Raw genomic sequence first — 17,276 nt, forward strand, 5'->3', positions numbered from 1 at the left:
GGACGCACTGATCTACAAACCATCATGCTCTCATCTCCAATGACAGCATGGCGTGCACATGTGTTGTAAGTCTGTGACGTTCGTGGCTCCAAATGATGACGTAGGCAGTCCCGTGAAAAGCTGCATTTATTATTCCTTGTGCAAATGTGTCGCATACAAATAGCAAACAATAGCCTATCTACAAGCTTACAACGCATTGCATCATGTTGTGAGCTTATAGATATGATATTTTTTGTTTATTTTGTATTAATATATATATATAAATATATATATATCGCCTATATTGATATATATGTAGTCATTTATTAGAATTTTTTTTATATTATAATTGCGCATTCAAAATAGTTCAAATCTAAGGAAATCCATACTCCTGTTTTGGCCAGTTGTCTCCTCTCCTGGCTGTTTTGTGATCATTTCTCCTGGCAAGCTCCTAAACCTCCATAGAATCATCCCCCCCCCACCCTCCCCCCCCTCTCCCCCAAACCCCCAAACCTTTTGTTCTTGTGGAAAGCACAAGAACAAGGAATTCCATCCATTTTAATCATATTAAGTGGTGTAAAGTAACTAAGTACATTTACTCAAGTAGTGTACAATTATGAGGTATTTTTTACTTTACTGGAGTATTTCCAATTTGCTGTACTTTTACTTCTACTGCACTACATCTCAGAGGCAAATATTGTACTTTTACTCCACTGCAATTATTTGAAAACGTAGTTACTAGTTACTTAGTAGATTTTGATTATTATTACAAAACATACATTACCCACTTCAGCCCTATATACATTTAGGCCATTTGAAAATAGCAGATCTACAAGCTCACAATATGTCGCATCGCGACACATTGTGAGCTTGTAGATCCGCTACTTTCAAAATATTTTTATATATTTTACACATTCGCATAATGAGTACTTTCTACTTTTGGTACTTTAAGTACATTTTGATACCAATACTTTTGTACTTTTACTCAGGTACATTTGTAAATCCGGACTTTTACTTGTAACAGAGTATTTCTCCATTGCAGTATTGAAACCTTTACTTAAGTAAAAAATGTGAGTACTTTTTCTACCACTGCATATTAAGCACATTTTTATATCATACCATTGGAGAATGCAGTCCAATTAACTCCAAAAGACAACCCAGCGCCTCCAATGGAATGAATGGACTACAAATACTGGCCAATGGGAGGCGACAGCGTCTTCTATAAAGCAGGCAAGCAGCTCATTGTCCTGAGTAGTTCAGAGCTGCTAGAACGCCACTGCTGGTGATCGTTTTGTTCCTCGTCTGTAACAATAGGGATCTTTGTATCTACTGGTAGTAGTAGTAGTGACGTTCGACGACAACAGGTAGGATCATCTGTTTTTTTCCCTCGGATTTGACCATTTTTATGTTACCAAAATGCATTAGTTTTAATTTTCAAGGCTGCATTTTTATTATATTTTATTGTCCGGATATATGTCGTCAGTCATGTCGACGGATTATGGTGAAAATAGCCTAAATATCCCTCTTAAACTGGGACATTACATGCATTTTTCTAACATATCATTTAAAATGTAAAACATTTTTCTACTCTAAAATTGTAGCCGTCAATGTCTTTCAATCCAACCCCCTCGCCTTAATCTCCGTAGATCCTGGTGCATTACATTTTTAGATTTATTATGAAGAAATAATCCGATCTGTGGTCTCTCGGTATTTACTTTGCTGCCCCGGTTTTTTCCCCAAAGATTTTTTCTGGGGCTTTTTTTTTTGTTTTGCCTTTTTATTAATGCATCCATGTCTTCCATCCACCATTCCACCCCCACTGGCGTCTATAGGGATCAATCATGCCTTTCGGTAACACCCACAACCAGCTGAAGATGAAGTACACCTCCGAGCAGGAGTTTCCAGACCTGACCAAACACAACAACCATATGGCCAAGGTCCTGACTCCTGCTATGTACGAGAGGCTGAGGAGCAAACAGACGCCCAGTGGATTTACTCTGGATGATGTCATTCAGACCGGGATCGACAACCCAGGTAAGAACAAGGAAAAGGCTCCACCCCACCCTAACCCTCCAAGCTGCTTTTAAGCTTCTGATCAATGGCGTTTCATGAGGAGAATCAGCCTCCGTGCTTTGGTATTAGTGTTAATGCATCATGCACCAAAGGGAGAGGCTTTTCACTGTGACCTTGTCCACTTATAAAACATGGTTTTAAAGGGGTCCAATTTAGGAATTTTATACATTTTAACAGACTCACTGTTGCATATGTCAGGACAGATTTTCGGTTAAAATAAAAAGTTAAATGGACACTTTAACCATTTAAATGTAAAGTAATGCATATTTTCAGTGCAGAGGCTCCAAATTATGAATACTAGGTTGGTAGTGTTTGTGTTGACAACCACAGCCAAATGCAATTAATTGCCCACCAGGCATGCTCATATTCAAACCTTTTCAAGGAGAATTTAAGCCAAATATGATGGGCTACTGCAGCCCTGTGTAGCATGACAGGTAATTTGCCTCCACCCTGTAGTCGAATGCGAATTTCGTTCAGAGATGGTCAAAATGAACATCAAGGGACTGTCGGCTGAGGATGAGTTAACAGATCTAATTCGGCACTAGAACCACAAGTTCCTCACCCTGGAGATGTGCAAGAAACTGTGAAAGCGTGGCGCCCACAAAGGCTTCACCATAGATGGTGTCATTCAGACAAGGATTGACCCATAAGGGCTCTCACTCAGTTCAAAATAAGTCATGTTCAAATTCAACATGCATGTGAGGCTAGGGTTTTTAGGGCGGCCATAGCTGAATGGAGAGGCTGTCTGGTAATCAGAAGGTCCTTGGTTTGCCCCCCCTAGTCTGCTCAGTCTGTGCCGGAAGTGTCCTTGAGCAAGACACTTACCCCTAACTGCTCCCCAGGCACTGCATTAATGGCACCCACAGCTCCTACAGTAGGGGGTATGGTAGCAATAAAAAAAAAACTCGAAATGAGCAAGAATTGAATCCATGACTTTAAAATGGAAGTCATATAGGGCATAGCAGTGGCGGCCATTTTCTGGTTCCACTTCAAAATAGTCAATTTTTTTTTCCCATTGACATTTCCAAAAATATTTATATCAATTCATTTAAGCCTAGAATCAAGCCATCCAGGGTCCTGGTGAATCATGACAATTTTTTTCTGTGATTTTATATTTAATAAATACCTTGTTTTGCCGTTTTCAAAAGTTTTTTCACAGAATCAAACGTTTTATGGTCATGATTCACCAGGACCCTGGATGGCTTGATTCTAGGCTTAAAATTATTTATATAAATATTTTTGGAAATGTCAATGGGAAAAATGCATTGACTATTTTGAAGTGGAACCAGAAAATGGCTGCCACTGCTATGCCCTATTGCCATCAAGAGCTAATGGAACCTGCTGTTTGATGTGAAGACTGGCCGCACACTGCAGTTGCATAATAGAAGAGCCTCTACATGGCAGTAGAGTACAGATTGTTCCCTAATGTGCTAAAGCCACCAGGATTTCAATTGCATAATTCTCCAACAGTGCAAAATGTAATCTTACATTGAATCAAAATTTGACCTTGAAATCAATAAATGTAATCCATATTTCCAGAATCGTGACATCGTCCATATTTCCTAATAGTTAAGATGGGTAAATTTCATGCAGATGTAGTCACAAATACCCTGAAACGACTAAAGGGGACTAAAATATTATATTCCTGTGATGGTGTCTCGTGTTGACTGTATTCCGTCTATCCAGGCCATCCCTTCATTATGACCGTGGGCTGCGTGGCTGGAGACGAGGAGACATACGAGGTCTTCAAGGAGCTGCTGGACCCCGTGATTGAGGACAGACATGGAGGCTACAAGCCCTCAGACAAGCACAAGACCGACCTCAACCCTGCCAACCTGAAGGTACTGCTGCAATACAGCATTACATGGCTCAAACCTCTAGTCGAACACAATACTCATACTGATGGGAGATTAGAATGCTTTCCACATTTGCATGTGTACACTAGCCTCAACCTGGCAGAATGAAGCAGTCTATGATTAAAAACACAGTGCTCACAACACGAGGACATCCTAACCTAATTTACTCTGTGTTCTTCCTTCCTTCCTCAGGGTGGAGATGACCTTGACCCCAACTACGTCCTGAGCTCCCGCGTCCGAACAGGCAGGAGTATCCGTGGTATCTCCTTGCCGCCACACTGCAGCCGTGGAGAGAGGCGGGCTGTGGAGAAACTCTCCATTGAAGGTACAATAGAATAGAGGATGTCCTCCATCTTGACCTCTATACAGAGAATTGGCCCGTGTTAGAGAGGGGGAAGTTTGTCGCTGCACGTGCTCCTACGGGCTGGGCCGGCGCCTGTCAGTGGGGGGTGTTAAACGGGAGGATTGGACGAAGGCATTAGTCCTCCATTTGGGGGCTCCTCACTGGCAGGTGAGCTAGTAGAGTACAACAGCAGTGTAGAGGAATTCATTAGCATAACGACTAAATTATCAGAAAAGGGATACAAAATAATTGTCTACTGTGTTTAATGCGTGCAACAGCCACCGTTTCACTGCTAGTAAGAGTTGAGTGAAGCAATGTTGTGACAAAATCAACAGTGCTGTGATAGAATGTGTCATTAAGATTACAGTTACTTATGGTATGGACTTCAATATGTCTAGAATGCTGACCGCTGTTAAGTTGGCCCAGAGTGCCCTCTAGTGGTGGATGTTATAACATTTCTGTATTACCAGTGAAGTCTACTCAATATTTTCTGAACTCGTTTGTCCTCCCTTGCAGCTCTGGCAGGTCTGTCAGGAGACCTGAAGGGGAAGTACTACGCCCTCAAGGACATGACAGACGCCGAGCAAACGCAGCTCATTGACGACCACTTCCTGTTCGACAAGCCAGTCTCTCCTCTGCTGCTAGCGTCTGGGATGGGCCGTGACTGGCCTGATGCCAGGGGCATCTGGTAGGGGCCTTGACCATTTAGAGTTGGTTTCCTCTGTTTGAATATGTCAGAGGGAAATCAACATGCATACAATTTTAAGGAAAAAATATTTACTAGTATACATGATGCAGTCGGTTGATTAATGGTTATCTTCTATTGGTAATTGTGCCATGGATTGATTGAATACATAACAGTTTGCAAAAAAGCAGAGTACAGTTCAATACAATAGTACAGGTGTCACTTTTTCAATTGGTAGATGAAACAAGCTTTGCTTTTGTTGTGTATGACAGGCATAATGACAACAAGACCTTCCTGGTGTGGGTCAACGAGGAGGACCATCTTCGTGTCATCTCCATGGAGAAGGGAGGAAACATGAAGGAAGTCTTCAACCGCTTCTGCACTGGCCTCACCAAGGTTGGTAGTGCAAACAAATGGGGTGATCAGGTTTTAACCACATGAACCATAGGGTCCCTATTCTGGGCATGTCAGAATAGGGACCCTCTACCCAAGGGGTAGAGGGGGGTAAATGAGGTGGCTAATAGGGATAGACCCCTGGGGGTCATCGAACATATAGGGTTTAAGACCTAACTTATCATTGTTCATTCTACAGATCGAGAACCTGCTCAAAGAAAGGGGACATGCATTAATGTGGAACGAGCATCTGGGCTACGTGCTTACCTGCCCCTCTAACCTGGGAACCGGCCTGCGTGCAGGAGTGCACGTCAAACTGCCTAACCTGAGCAAAAACGCTAAATTTGAGGAGATTCTCAAGAGGCTAAGGCTCCAGAAACGTGGAACTGGTGAGGACACATTCTCCATACAACCCAAACTTCACTGCATGTTTTCTTTTTAGTAGTCTATGTCAATACAATGACACACAATGTCCAATGTTTATGTAGATAACCACATGCTTGTCAATCTATTTAACATCCACCCTGTTCTCTCTCAGGTGGTGTTGACACGGCTGCTGTGGGCGGAACATTTGACATCTCCAATGCTGACAGGCTGGGCTTCTCTGAGGTGGATTTGGTGCAGATGGTGGTGGATGGAGTCAAGCTAATGGTTGAGATGGAGAAGAAGTTGGAGAAGGGACAGTCCATCGATGACATAATGCCCACCCAGAAATAAGCCCAACCCTCTTGTACCTTCCCGTTACTGTTCCTCTCCTCCGTTTGTTTGTCAATGAATGTTCAACTGTCCTGGAATGCACTCTGTATTAAATGGCACTAACTCTCACATCTAGGTTTGAATGTGAGTGTGGATTTGAGCAGGAAATAAAAATTGTTCTGATCATTGAGTTGTCGTTTTATCCATGCAAACCGGTTAACCTGTGTTAAAATGTACCAGTGTGGTATTTATCATGGTGAGTGACTGGATATGTACTTCAAGTATTAGATTTTTTTTAAATACTTATTACCCTTACTTGGAATACCTCCAAGACAAATATTTTACTTTTACTCTAGTACAATTCTAGGAAGTAGTACAACTAAAAGTAGTACTTTTAGTTAGGATTATTAAAAAAAAAAAAAATGCATTGGCCACTTCTGCTCTCACCCTAGCAGCGTTTCTAGGAGAAAGTATTTAGTTAGCATCAGAGTGCGTGCAGGTGGTTTCAGAGTTACAAAGTCCTATAAATTGTGAATCAAGGGTCGAATAGGTAAGTCCCTGCGACACACTAGCGTCATGTCCAGGGGGTGTACTCAAGCTGCCTCACGCTAAGGAAACAGGAGAGGCTCCTGCCCTACGGGCCTCAAAACATTGACTGAGCTACTTGTGTAAATTTGACCAGGAGTATCCGTACTGGGGTCTAGTACTTCGTCCACCTCTGCCAATGGATGTACATTAGATATAAGGTCTTCCCTGACCCTGTGCCCATGACTGCCCTAACATTATACTGGCAAATATAGCAATTGGAACATCAGCGGCATTTCATGTATTTGGTATTCGCCTGAGTTCTAATGCTTTAAAGCTACTATGACTGGTAACCTCCAAATAAACATTGCCATTTCTTAGTCTATTGAATGGGGTATATTTACAAATGCAAGAAAATGACTAGCTTCTCTTAATCAAGGAAAACGTTATGACTTGAGCTACAGAATCTATTAACATTTTTCAAGCATACTGTAGGTGTCACTGTTTTGCACATCTCATATGCTATTGTAGCATTGAATACCCAGAAAGTGACCATCTCATACTGTAGCTGCAGTTGATTCAGAATGCTGCTAGTCCTTAAAAATACCAAGAAAGAGAATCATAGTTCCAGTTCTTGTATCATCACTGGCTCCCTGTCGTAGAATTGCCTTAAAAAGGGCCAAAATACATTTCTGATCTCATGATACAACATGAACCATCCAGACCCTTCAAGTAGTCTGGGACAGGTCTGCTTTGTCCCCAGAACTAAAACAAAATGTGGAGAAGCTGCGTTTAGTTTTTAGAGAACTGCAAATCAAAGTTGAAAGCCACATGCATTTTACTGAGGATATGCTACACTGTAATTCTATTATTTTAACGTATACCGTTTTGAAATTCAATGTGTTTATTTTGTCTTAGTGCTGTGTAAGGGCCCCTACACACTGCCCGACATTTTCAAAGCACTTTGAATTGCCTTGTCGAAATGTGCCATACAAATAATCTTGCCTTGCTACTTCTGTTGAGCACATTTGCGGAAACCTAGATTGTATGTTAGAGGAAGTAAAGGGTGGGGGCCTTGTGAGAGCAGATGTGGGATTGGGGTTATCAAGTAGGCACCTCATATCACAGATGTTCTGTTAAGGGATAGTTCACCCAAAAAAATACTTATTGTCTATCAATAACACTTCCAATGAAGACTTGAATTCATGGAGATCTTTTGTTTTTTGTTGCATTTTTAAGCCAATAATTTGATGACCGGCGTATGAGACTCGAAGAGTCTCCATTGAGTTTCCTACCAGAGACTCCGTTGGTCATCCATGGGGTGATAGAATAGATAGGGTGATAGAAAAAAGGTAATTTGGTGGGTGAACTATCCCTTTAACCTAGCACTTTAGACAGTATTCACCTCCAGGAGGCTCAACGGTGCATCTGTACCCCAGCACCACCTGCTCTCACAGATCAAAACCATCCCTTACCCCTCCACTCACAATGTGCTGCGGGTGCAAGATATCGTCGCTGTTGGGCAGAAACCTCTCATCTTCACATTTGTACTGTTTTTTTGGTAAATTAAAGCCCTAAAGCGCTACACATAATCATCAAAGTAGCTGATTTGCAAGCTCGAAACGCGAAGCGAAATACTTAGAGCTTGTAGATCTGCTACTTTTGCAATTTTTTTATTCGAATCCTGAAAAGTAACAGTTTAGGACATTTGAGGTTTCCACCCGACAGATACTATTAATATGCTATTTTGGTGCACAACACTGTCGTACAACAAAGCATAAATTATACATTTGATTTCTGCATCCGATCTAATCACAAACCATGTTCATTTCATGTTAAAAAAAAAGAGGAAAAAAACAAAATGAATATTGGGAGACAAATAATCAAGTTGACAGACACTTTAATTGAGACGTGAGTGAACCTTATTAACCATGTGGGCATTTCTATGGACTTCCCCTCATCTCTACTTTAAAACGATACAAAAGAAGAAGGAAAAAAAGCCGTATTGCGGTGAAGCCGTCTTGAAAGTAAGATACACTATTTACACTGAAAACAAAACAAAAACTACGTTCATTTCCATTTGTTATCGTTGATGTTCAAGGGGGAAAGAAAATTATGAAATAAATAAGACTAGAAATGCTCATTTTGTCCACGTTCACAGCATGACAAATCATATTCAACTCAATGGTGGAGCCCCCGTGTGGTCGGTACAGACTTGACAAGATATTAGTAAGTAACTCAGTGATTATTGCCAAAAAGCCTTACTCTATACATTATAATATTCAATACATACTCTGCTGTATTTTGTTTAGAAAAAAAAAAGAAAGACATTTGGAAACTGCTACTTGGATGATTGTACAGCTTAAATACTTCTAGATATATATATATTTATACTTTTTTTGTTGTCGTTTTAAACCCTTTTGTTCATAGCTTTAACTCGTTGGCAACTTTGGAAGCGATGTTTTTGAAAGCGATGGATGAGCCAGATATCCGTTTAAACCTGACGCCGTTGAGTGACAGTCGTGGCAGCTTGCACACCTCCATCTCCCACTGCACCAGGTTCTCTGCGTGCCCGTCGCCGTGCACGCACAGCAGCAGGAAGCTCTCCTGCTGCTCGTAGTCGCAGTTGTTGGCGTCGAGCACCTTGCGAATCTCCCGCATGATGTCGCAGGGCTCCATGGAGCTGGTGGTCCTCATACTCCAAGTGAATCTGAGGGAGCGGGGTTTACCACTGTCTTTAATTTCCCCCTTCTGATCCCCAGGTACATGGCGACTGTCAGGGGAGACAAAGAACAGGATTAGCACTGATTACTTTGGGTTCAGTTCTCTTCTCTGTGTATTTGTAATTAACAGTAGCACGAACAGCATCAAGATTAGGGGTGCAACAGTTAATCAAACTACGGTAATAGATTCAATCATTTTGGAAACAATATTCAAGCTATATTGAATGGAGCCTTATTTTGTGCATGATTATAAGCTCAAAACGCGATGCGTTGTGTGCTTGTAGATTGGTTATTTTCACTATTGTGAAAATAACCACTGTTGTGCGATGAAGTATAAAATAACTGTGTAGGAAGTAATCAATACAATAATTGCAAAGAAAATAATCAACAGTTGCAGCCCTAATCAAGATGTTGCCATTGGGGCAACATGAACAGACCCGAAGAGGGTAGGAAATGTATTTAGGTAATTTTGTAATGATTACATTACGTTCTTAGCTGCCAGTCGATTCCAAAATAAACCAGCAACTTGAATTAATTTAGTAGACAATTTTATAATTAGTACAGAGAAGAGACTGGCTGGCTATCTGCCAAAGTCACGGACAGATTGGACAAATTTAACAGCCACAGACAAAATGTATAAGCATTTGATCATTATGGTTGATGGTGATTTCTCACCCAGTAGATAAACCCATGCTGAATTAAAAGGTAAGTAGGGTATTTGGGCTAGCTTTTAGCTTACAATACCAAAACATGCAACATTAGTTAACAAATGCAGCACCATGCAAAACTAGAAACAACACACATGACAAGAAAAACAACTGGAGCAAATTCTTGAAACCTGTGACACAGTACAACAACCCAGAAGAGACAGTGCAGGGAGGAACCAGGCAGCTTATGTTTTGACCGACAGATTGTACACGGAGAACATGAAAACGTGACCTACTGGTCACTGGAGTGGGAATGTAAACAGACAACCTCACCTTGAGCCCTCAGGTCTCCCGTTTCTCTCAAACTCGGTTGAGACTCTGGGAGCAAAAGTCGATGAGGGAGGGAAGAAAAACAAAAAGCAAAGTTGTGGTTTGTGCACAACAGATATGCATTTTACTTAATGTAAATAGTGAATTTATTTTAGTAAACAGTGAATTGATATGGAGCAATGTGTTGACACAGAAGAGGGAGAGGAAAAGAATAGTGAAGCTGAGTTGTAATAAGAGCCTCTACCAGACACAGCGACAATGGAAGACATTTCTCCTTCCATTAGGATCAATGGGAATGAAAGAAAGAAAGAAAACCCATTGATGATCAGTGGCAAATAAACATCTTCAAGTGTTTTGTGAAGGAGAATATATATATATATATTTTTTTAAGCAGACAGATATAAGAAATGATGTACAGAACATTCAACAGAGAGTGAGACGGAGATGCAGCTGATGGAGCGATGTGTTAAAGCACTGGTACAGTTTCACATTCACCAGAACATAGATGTGATTTATGATACAATGTAAGATGGTCTACAATGTAGTGGGTCAAAGAGACTTTAAAATCCCAATACTGCCTACTGCAATTTCCAAAGAACAAAGCAAAGGTATGAGGCGTTTCATAATGTATTCTGGACAATGGACATCTTATTCAAAGTGGCCAAACCCCAAGTATTGTCATCTTATAGTAAAAATATATATATTTTCTGGATGTTTTTTTTAAAGGTTGAAAACTTCAGGTGACGTACTCATATTGATTTGCCGTCATTGTAATCTCAATTAATATTTGCAATATAATTATTTTTGGCCAAATTGTGAAGCCCTGATATAATGTAGTGTTTGTTGGGACACTGATAATACAATGTAGTGTGTTACGGTGCATGTACACAGAGGTTTAGGTGCTGGCATAGAAGAAGAGACATAACCTGAATTTTGATCCACTTCAGACATTTTCAGGGTGATGTTGACAAATACAGTAAGGTCAAACATCTAACCAAATATCTCCTGGTAACAAGATGTTCCTGTCTGATAAAGTGACATTCCTGAGACAAATCCCCCAAAAGTTGTCCTCTGTAAATTAATTGATTATTGGAAGGAAAACGAAAGCAGAGCAGTTGTGTGCCCATTTTGTCTTCTGTCCTCTGTGTGTCCCCTCCTGTCACTGGCTAAAATATACCTAACGAGATTTGTCCTAGAAACGGAGAGGCAATGCAGAGCGACTGTTAAGTGAATTTGTAACCAGTTCTTCCAACTACAAGCCATTTTCTAAAATGAAAAGAACTCCCTAAAAACCCAAAACTAAATACCAGCCGAGTATAGAGCTAGCCCCCCCCCCCCCACCCCCACCCCCAATAGCACTTGGTTTTAAGAGTTGTGAAAGGCTGCATGCAGACCAGCCTGGAGCAGGGAGGAGGAAGGCGGCATGGGTTTCAAAGATCCTGTGGGATTCTGTGTTCTACGGCAATAGCAGAGGGTCAAGATAAGGGCTGAGACTGAATCTTGGGGCAAGGAAGGAAGGAAGGAACAAGGAACTGTGGAATGCGTGACACACACACGTGTACACAAAGACAAGGGACGCTGCAGGTCATGTGTGTTTGTGTTCCCTCTACGTAACCGTGACAGAGCTGACTGACTGGTGTGTGTGTGTGTGTGGTGGAGGGAGAGGGGACAGGTTTGAAGCGGTCCCTTACTCTAGATCTCCTTCTGCGACTTCCTACAACTCTCTATATCTGCTGCTCCTGAATCTGGAAGAAAAGATGGATTCTGAAAAAGAGCATGATTTTGAAAAATAAACGGATACATGAGAGCGAGAGAAAAAGAAATAGCAAGAAGAAAATGAGAAACAAAGAGTAAAGAGTGAGAAGGAAAAGAAAAAAATTGAAAGGAAGAGTGAGGAAGAACGAATGAAAGGGTTATAAAGAAAGAGTAAAAGAAAAAAAGAAAAATGAATAGTGACAAAGAAAGCGCAAGAAAGAATGACTGAAGGGTATCAAGAGTGAAAAAGAAAGGAAGAAAACTGAAGAGTGATAAAGAATGGACATGGGAAGCCAAAGAAAGACTGAATGTGAAAGAATGAAATGTCATGTACTCGTGATTTGCCACGAATGGAGAGATGGCGGGGAGGAGGAAGGAAGGATTGATCGAGCAATGGAGCGGAGAAGAAAGAAAACAAACAGGCCAGATAGCTGGACAGAAGACTTACTAAGGGTCTTTGCTCCCTGGGCAGAGGGGACGGCAGGCCCTGATTTGCCTGTCTGCCTTTTGGCTGGGTCAATACTGACCCTAAGACACACGGTAGGAAGGAAGAGCAGTGACAGGTCAAAGGTTACAGGGCACAGGAAGGTTAGGAAGACACACATCAAAGGCAGAAGAGGAGGAAGAAGAGGAGGAGGAGGAGGTAGTGACGAGAGGAGTGAGGGAAGCTAGCTAACGCCAGAGAGGAGAAATGAGGAGGTGGGATCAACGGTGCGCTGTGACTGATGACCAATTTGCCGAATGGATGGGAGGATGACAGACAGCAGATAAATCAAGTGAGGAAGATGAGGTGAAAGGAATGAGACGGGACGCAGTGATGATGGCATGATAGATGACACCAGAGCCTCCTGTCTGAAACAGATAAGACTAATGATAGTTGATAGATGGCACTGGCAGGATGATGGAGCCAGTTTACCCTTCAGCCAGCCACTAGAGGGCACTGCTGTGTCTGGAGACATGGCCCACAAAACTGAGATAGGAGCAAATACCAGGTGATCCTCTTCAGTGCATACAGGAAAAAAATATACACCAGTGGTTCTCAAACGAATGAAGTGTGCGAATAGAACCAAATGGACCCATAAAGGTCCATTTGGATCCATTTGCACACTCTCAGAGTTACAGACCTACTGTATAAGGGTCCATTTAGAAGCCCCCCAAAGAACCCTGCGGGTCCTTTGACCCAACTTTGAGAACCACTGCTATACATCTTGTCATGACAATAAGCTCGGTCCCCTGCCTCACTCCTCCTCAGGTGCGACATCTATTGTACTCATACCCAGAGTTTAGATTGTGCCTTTTCCATTGCAGATTATATTGAGATCGGGGACAATTTCCGCTTCCTTGTCTTGTAACCTTATCCATATTCAATGCGGCCTCAGGGATTTAATAAACCTCATCTAGGAGGCATCCAGGTTTGCTCAGCCAGACACCAAACATACCATGTAGGCACAGACCCAAGTGTGACATCATCCCCGCTGTCTACATCCGCTTTCCTGTTTTTCACATGTACTGAAGTGAAAATCCAAAGCACAAGTTGAGCCACGAATCATCAGTGTCGTAAAAGTCTGACCTCTGTTCAGGATCTGTGGCAAAAACTTTTTTTGACCACTTGAGAATAAATCCTGAGCAAAAAATGTGTTCCTGTTGATGATGCAGTGGTTCAGAAATACATGTTGCCTCAGATGGAACCACATTAGAGCCTTCCTCCTTTGACTACTCTAGTGTTCCTCTCAGCTTTCCTGTCTGTCAATAAGACAAATCTCAAAATAGGAGAGCAGTACACACTCAACTTTAAAAATAAATGGTTGTATATGATTCACTGTTACTCCAGATAATCTCTTTAAAAGGGTCTACACCATAAATCTTTACTTTTTCTTCTTTTTTGTGTGTTTTTGGTCTCCCCTACCGCTCTTCTATCCTCAAAAATACCCCAGTTTGAACACTCAGGCTTTCACAGCAAATCTGGGGTTTTCTGTAAATTGGTCTCAAAACAGGCCAAACTGATTTGGTCCCTGACGTGACGTCACGTCAGGGAACAATTCCTCCCGTTTTTCAGTTAAAAAAATAAAATAATAATAATAATCTTTTTTTAATTTATTTAATTTTTTCTTATTTTTTTCTTATTTAATTTTTTTTGCTTTTTCCACACAGAACCAGGAGATAACATGCATACAAACTGGCTCAATAGCACCCCGTGCCAAACAGGACAATGTGGTATTGCAGGTGAAAGTGCTTTATAAGCCAGAGAGAAGTTACGGTAGTTGGAATGAGTATATCTGAGGCTTGATTTAGACTCAAACCTTTTGAAAAACGTTTGTGGGACATAAACAATATGATATAAAATGTGTAGTCCCTTTAATTCATGTCTTTAAAAAAAAATGAAAATAAAGGATGATCTTTTTTTTTTATTACTTTTTGCCTTACGAAAGGTTACTCAGTTGAATTTCCATTTGGGGATGAGTCAAGTTAATCAAATGTCAGCAAATCTAAATAATCTATTGCCTTGAGTGTACATTTTGTGCTAAAATCATTGCGGCTACATGATGGCAAAGAGAACATACTTTGCTCTGTACAGATGACAGAGACGGTGAGCAACACGCTGCCGCAACCAAAACCACAGACGTACTGCTAGTATCAAGGCTGCAACACAGAACCCTTTTTAACATCATGTCACAGTCTCCAGTGTGTATTTACAACAGTAAACTCACTCCACACACACACAATTCAATACTTAAATCATTAATGTGGTGAAAAGAAAAACAGACCACAGCAGCTGCAGAAGCAAAACCCCATGCATGCGTTGGCGATTGATTAGTGGCAGGCTAGTTTTGTTTGTTCTGCGTGGTTGTAGATGGATGACACCTAGCTCATTGGAGAAGGCTAACAGGTCTCGCCTCCCAAATCAGTTGTCTCTTTATTCAAAGCCGTCTCTCGCCAATAACAGCTAACTTGACACAACTCAGTTTCTGCTGAACTGGTCATGTACAACGGAGGGCAGCTTGAATGCAGTCTTTCAGTTCAACCAAACACTACACCAGAGTGTCTCCACTAATCAGAACTCCTTCAACCAGAGAGGTAGTAATGAACTCAGCTGGTGTAGTGTAGTGTTTCTTTGAAATGAAATCCTGCAGACACTCGAGCCTGATTTATATTTTATTTGTGGCAAGAAGGTGTCACTCACCGAAAATAACTGAATCTCACTGTGAAAGTAAACTGAAAAACCTGTTATTTACATTGAGTGACACGCTTATACGACAAAGAATAAATTTGGCTCCAGCCCCCTGTAGCAGGGATTCCTAACCCTGGTCCTAAGGGATCACTGGCATTGCTGGTAATAACTGGATTCACCTGGTCTTATTAATAGTATTCCCTGATTTGACTCTACTAGAAGGATATGGCTATAAGCAATCTCCAAGGACCAGCGCTATGAAGCACTACTCTGTTGGCACATGACTGCACCTGCTGCCTACCAACTACAAAGCTGTGTGTGTGTGTGTGTGTGTGTGTGTGTGTGTGTGTGTGTGTGTGTGTGTGTGTGTGTGTGTGCACGTGTCTGTGTGTGTGTGCGTGTGTGTTAGTAGGTGAAGCAGTTAGCAGCCCACGGCTTTAAGAGTTGGAGTTAAGAGTTGAATCGAGTAAAGTTATTTGTTTTCACTTGTGCACAGAGCCAAGGCAAAGGACAAAGGTCCTACCTTTTGGTAAACCTGAATGACATGTTTCTACAACAGAAACCAGACAAAGGAACAGTGAAAATGGTGAAGGAGGAAGTGAAGGGGAAAAGATTATGAGAAATCTGAATGAGTGAACAAAAATGGAGTGATTGGAATCAGCAACAGTGAAAAGGGGGCAGTTTCGTACAACTATCAAAGGTGTTGATTTCAATTCCTCATTTTAGATCAGTCATTGCAGAACAGTTGTCACTAGCCTGGCTGCCTGCTCTGTACACTAGATTATGTAGCAATGGTTTACATTTAGCCTTTGTCCTCCATATAAATAAAATAAAAAGACATTGCTCTAAGAACAAAATTACAGCGTTACAGAGGAGTTAAAGCTTTCCATAATCTCATTCACAGAAATCATTCAGTAAAGAGTTACCAATAATTGTATTATATTTATTTTACAAGTCAACTTCAGGGCATAAATTCTCCCTAATAATAATAATAGTAATAATTGTGCACTTTACACAGGGTTCAATTCAGTCCAATGTAAAATAGGTCAATGTCTTCAACAGGCAGCCAGGATAGGACAGATACAGTTTAGGAATCAATCACATTCTACAGCACAATGAGCGACCCCTCCCAAAGCATGTAATTAATGACGCTAATTCTATGATTGGTTTTTAATTGGTACAGAGGGAGTCACAGGGGATTCTACTGTGAACAGAAGGGTTGGGGTCTATTCACTTCCTACTCAGTCCACTAATTCAGCAAACTATAGTCTTTTTATCCAACTAAAGTAAATAACCAACTTGTGATTGTGGTTCTCAAAATCAGTTTAACCATTTTAACCACCCTAATTTTATACTTCGGCTCTTCAAAAATATCTAATCTAGAAGCTCACAATGTGTCGTGATATAATATATCAATTCTGGGGGTCTTGACATAAAAATATTTGAGAACCACTGGAATACAAAATATATAATATATCATTTGAGTTTGAATTCATCCATTGTCATACATGAACAGAAAGAGCCCTAAACCCCAACCCTGTCATAGAGGCACATAGACAAAGCAGCGCACACCGTTAGCCTTCCTGTTTACAACCCGAGTAATAACTGAGCTACTCCACCAAGCCTTGTAATGACAAACATTCCATCAGCACCTCAATCTATCTTACCTGCGCGTGAGCTTGGACGTGAGTTTGGTGAAGAGGTTGCTTGTGCCGCGGCTGCGTCCCTGGGAGAGAGGCGTGGCGTCGTGGGAGAGCGTGGGCGATGCCGGGGGTCCGTTGTAGGTGGCCGTGCGTCGGTCCCTCAGCTGGCCCCCGTGGAAGGTGCTGCGGGTGGCGGTGCTTCGTGGGAAGCGTAGCCTGTCGGGCGTGGTGGCATTGGAGATGCTGTGGGTGGACGTACCCGGGTTCCTCTGGGTGCCGCCGGGAGACACCGCTACGCTGCTACGGTAGAGACGGGAGGGGGGGGTCAGAGGTCAGAGTGGAAAATGGCAAAAATCACATTGTGGAGTAGAAGTCATGGATGGCCAGGTTAACCACATTGCCCTGGCATCCCAATTTCTTTTTGGGTCGTTACAATTTTTTCTCTTATTTTTATTTAAA

At 41.6% G+C, this 17,276-nt stretch overlaps 2 protein-coding genes across 12 annotated transcripts in view; one reads left to right on the forward strand and one right to left on the reverse strand.

The window, feature by feature from the left end:
• Positions 1 to 1,213: 1,213 nt before the first annotated feature.
• Positions 1,214 to 6,211, forward strand: ckba (creatine kinase, brain a). The gene is made up of 8 exons (XM_080414816.1): positions 1,214 to 1,343; positions 1,812 to 2,013; positions 3,739 to 3,893; positions 4,101 to 4,233; positions 4,768 to 4,939; positions 5,209 to 5,332; positions 5,529 to 5,718; positions 5,868 to 6,211. The coding sequence occupies exons 2-8, from the start codon at positions 1,821 to 1,823 to the stop codon at positions 6,044 to 6,046; spliced, it is 1,146 nt and encodes a 381-aa protein (XP_080270942.1). The 5' UTR covers positions 1,214 to 1,343; positions 1,812 to 1,820; the 3' UTR covers positions 6,047 to 6,211.
• Positions 6,212 to 8,433: 2,222 nt separating this feature from the next.
• Positions 8,434 to 17,276, reverse strand: part of mark3a (MAP/microtubule affinity-regulating kinase 3a) — a 48,324-nt gene continuing 39,481 nt past the window's right edge. For 2 of the 11 annotated variants that reach the window (XM_080415023.1, XM_080415021.1), the window contains exons 15-18: positions 16,842 to 17,117; positions 15,698 to 15,724; positions 10,254 to 10,298; positions 8,434 to 9,323 (exon numbers count right to left, since the gene is read on the reverse strand). In XM_080415023.1, the coding sequence (XP_080271149.1) occupies positions 8,975 to 9,323; positions 10,254 to 10,298; positions 15,698 to 15,724; positions 16,842 to 17,117 (697 nt within the window). In that variant the 3' untranslated portion in view covers positions 8,434 to 8,974. Of the gene's footprint in view, positions 9,324 to 10,253; positions 10,299 to 11,941; positions 11,996 to 12,453; positions 12,534 to 15,697; positions 15,725 to 16,841; positions 17,118 to 17,276 lie in introns of all 11 variants that reach the window. The other 9 variants (XM_080415022.1, XM_080415027.1, XM_080415025.1 and 6 more) reach the window with 7 other exon arrangements.

The sequence above is a fragment of the Gymnoscopelus braueri genome (genome assembly GCF_963280865.1).
Source record: "Gymnoscopelus braueri genome assembly, chromosome: 19".
Classification (NCBI taxonomy): domain Eukaryota; kingdom Metazoa; phylum Chordata; class Actinopteri; order Myctophiformes; family Myctophidae; genus Gymnoscopelus; species Gymnoscopelus braueri.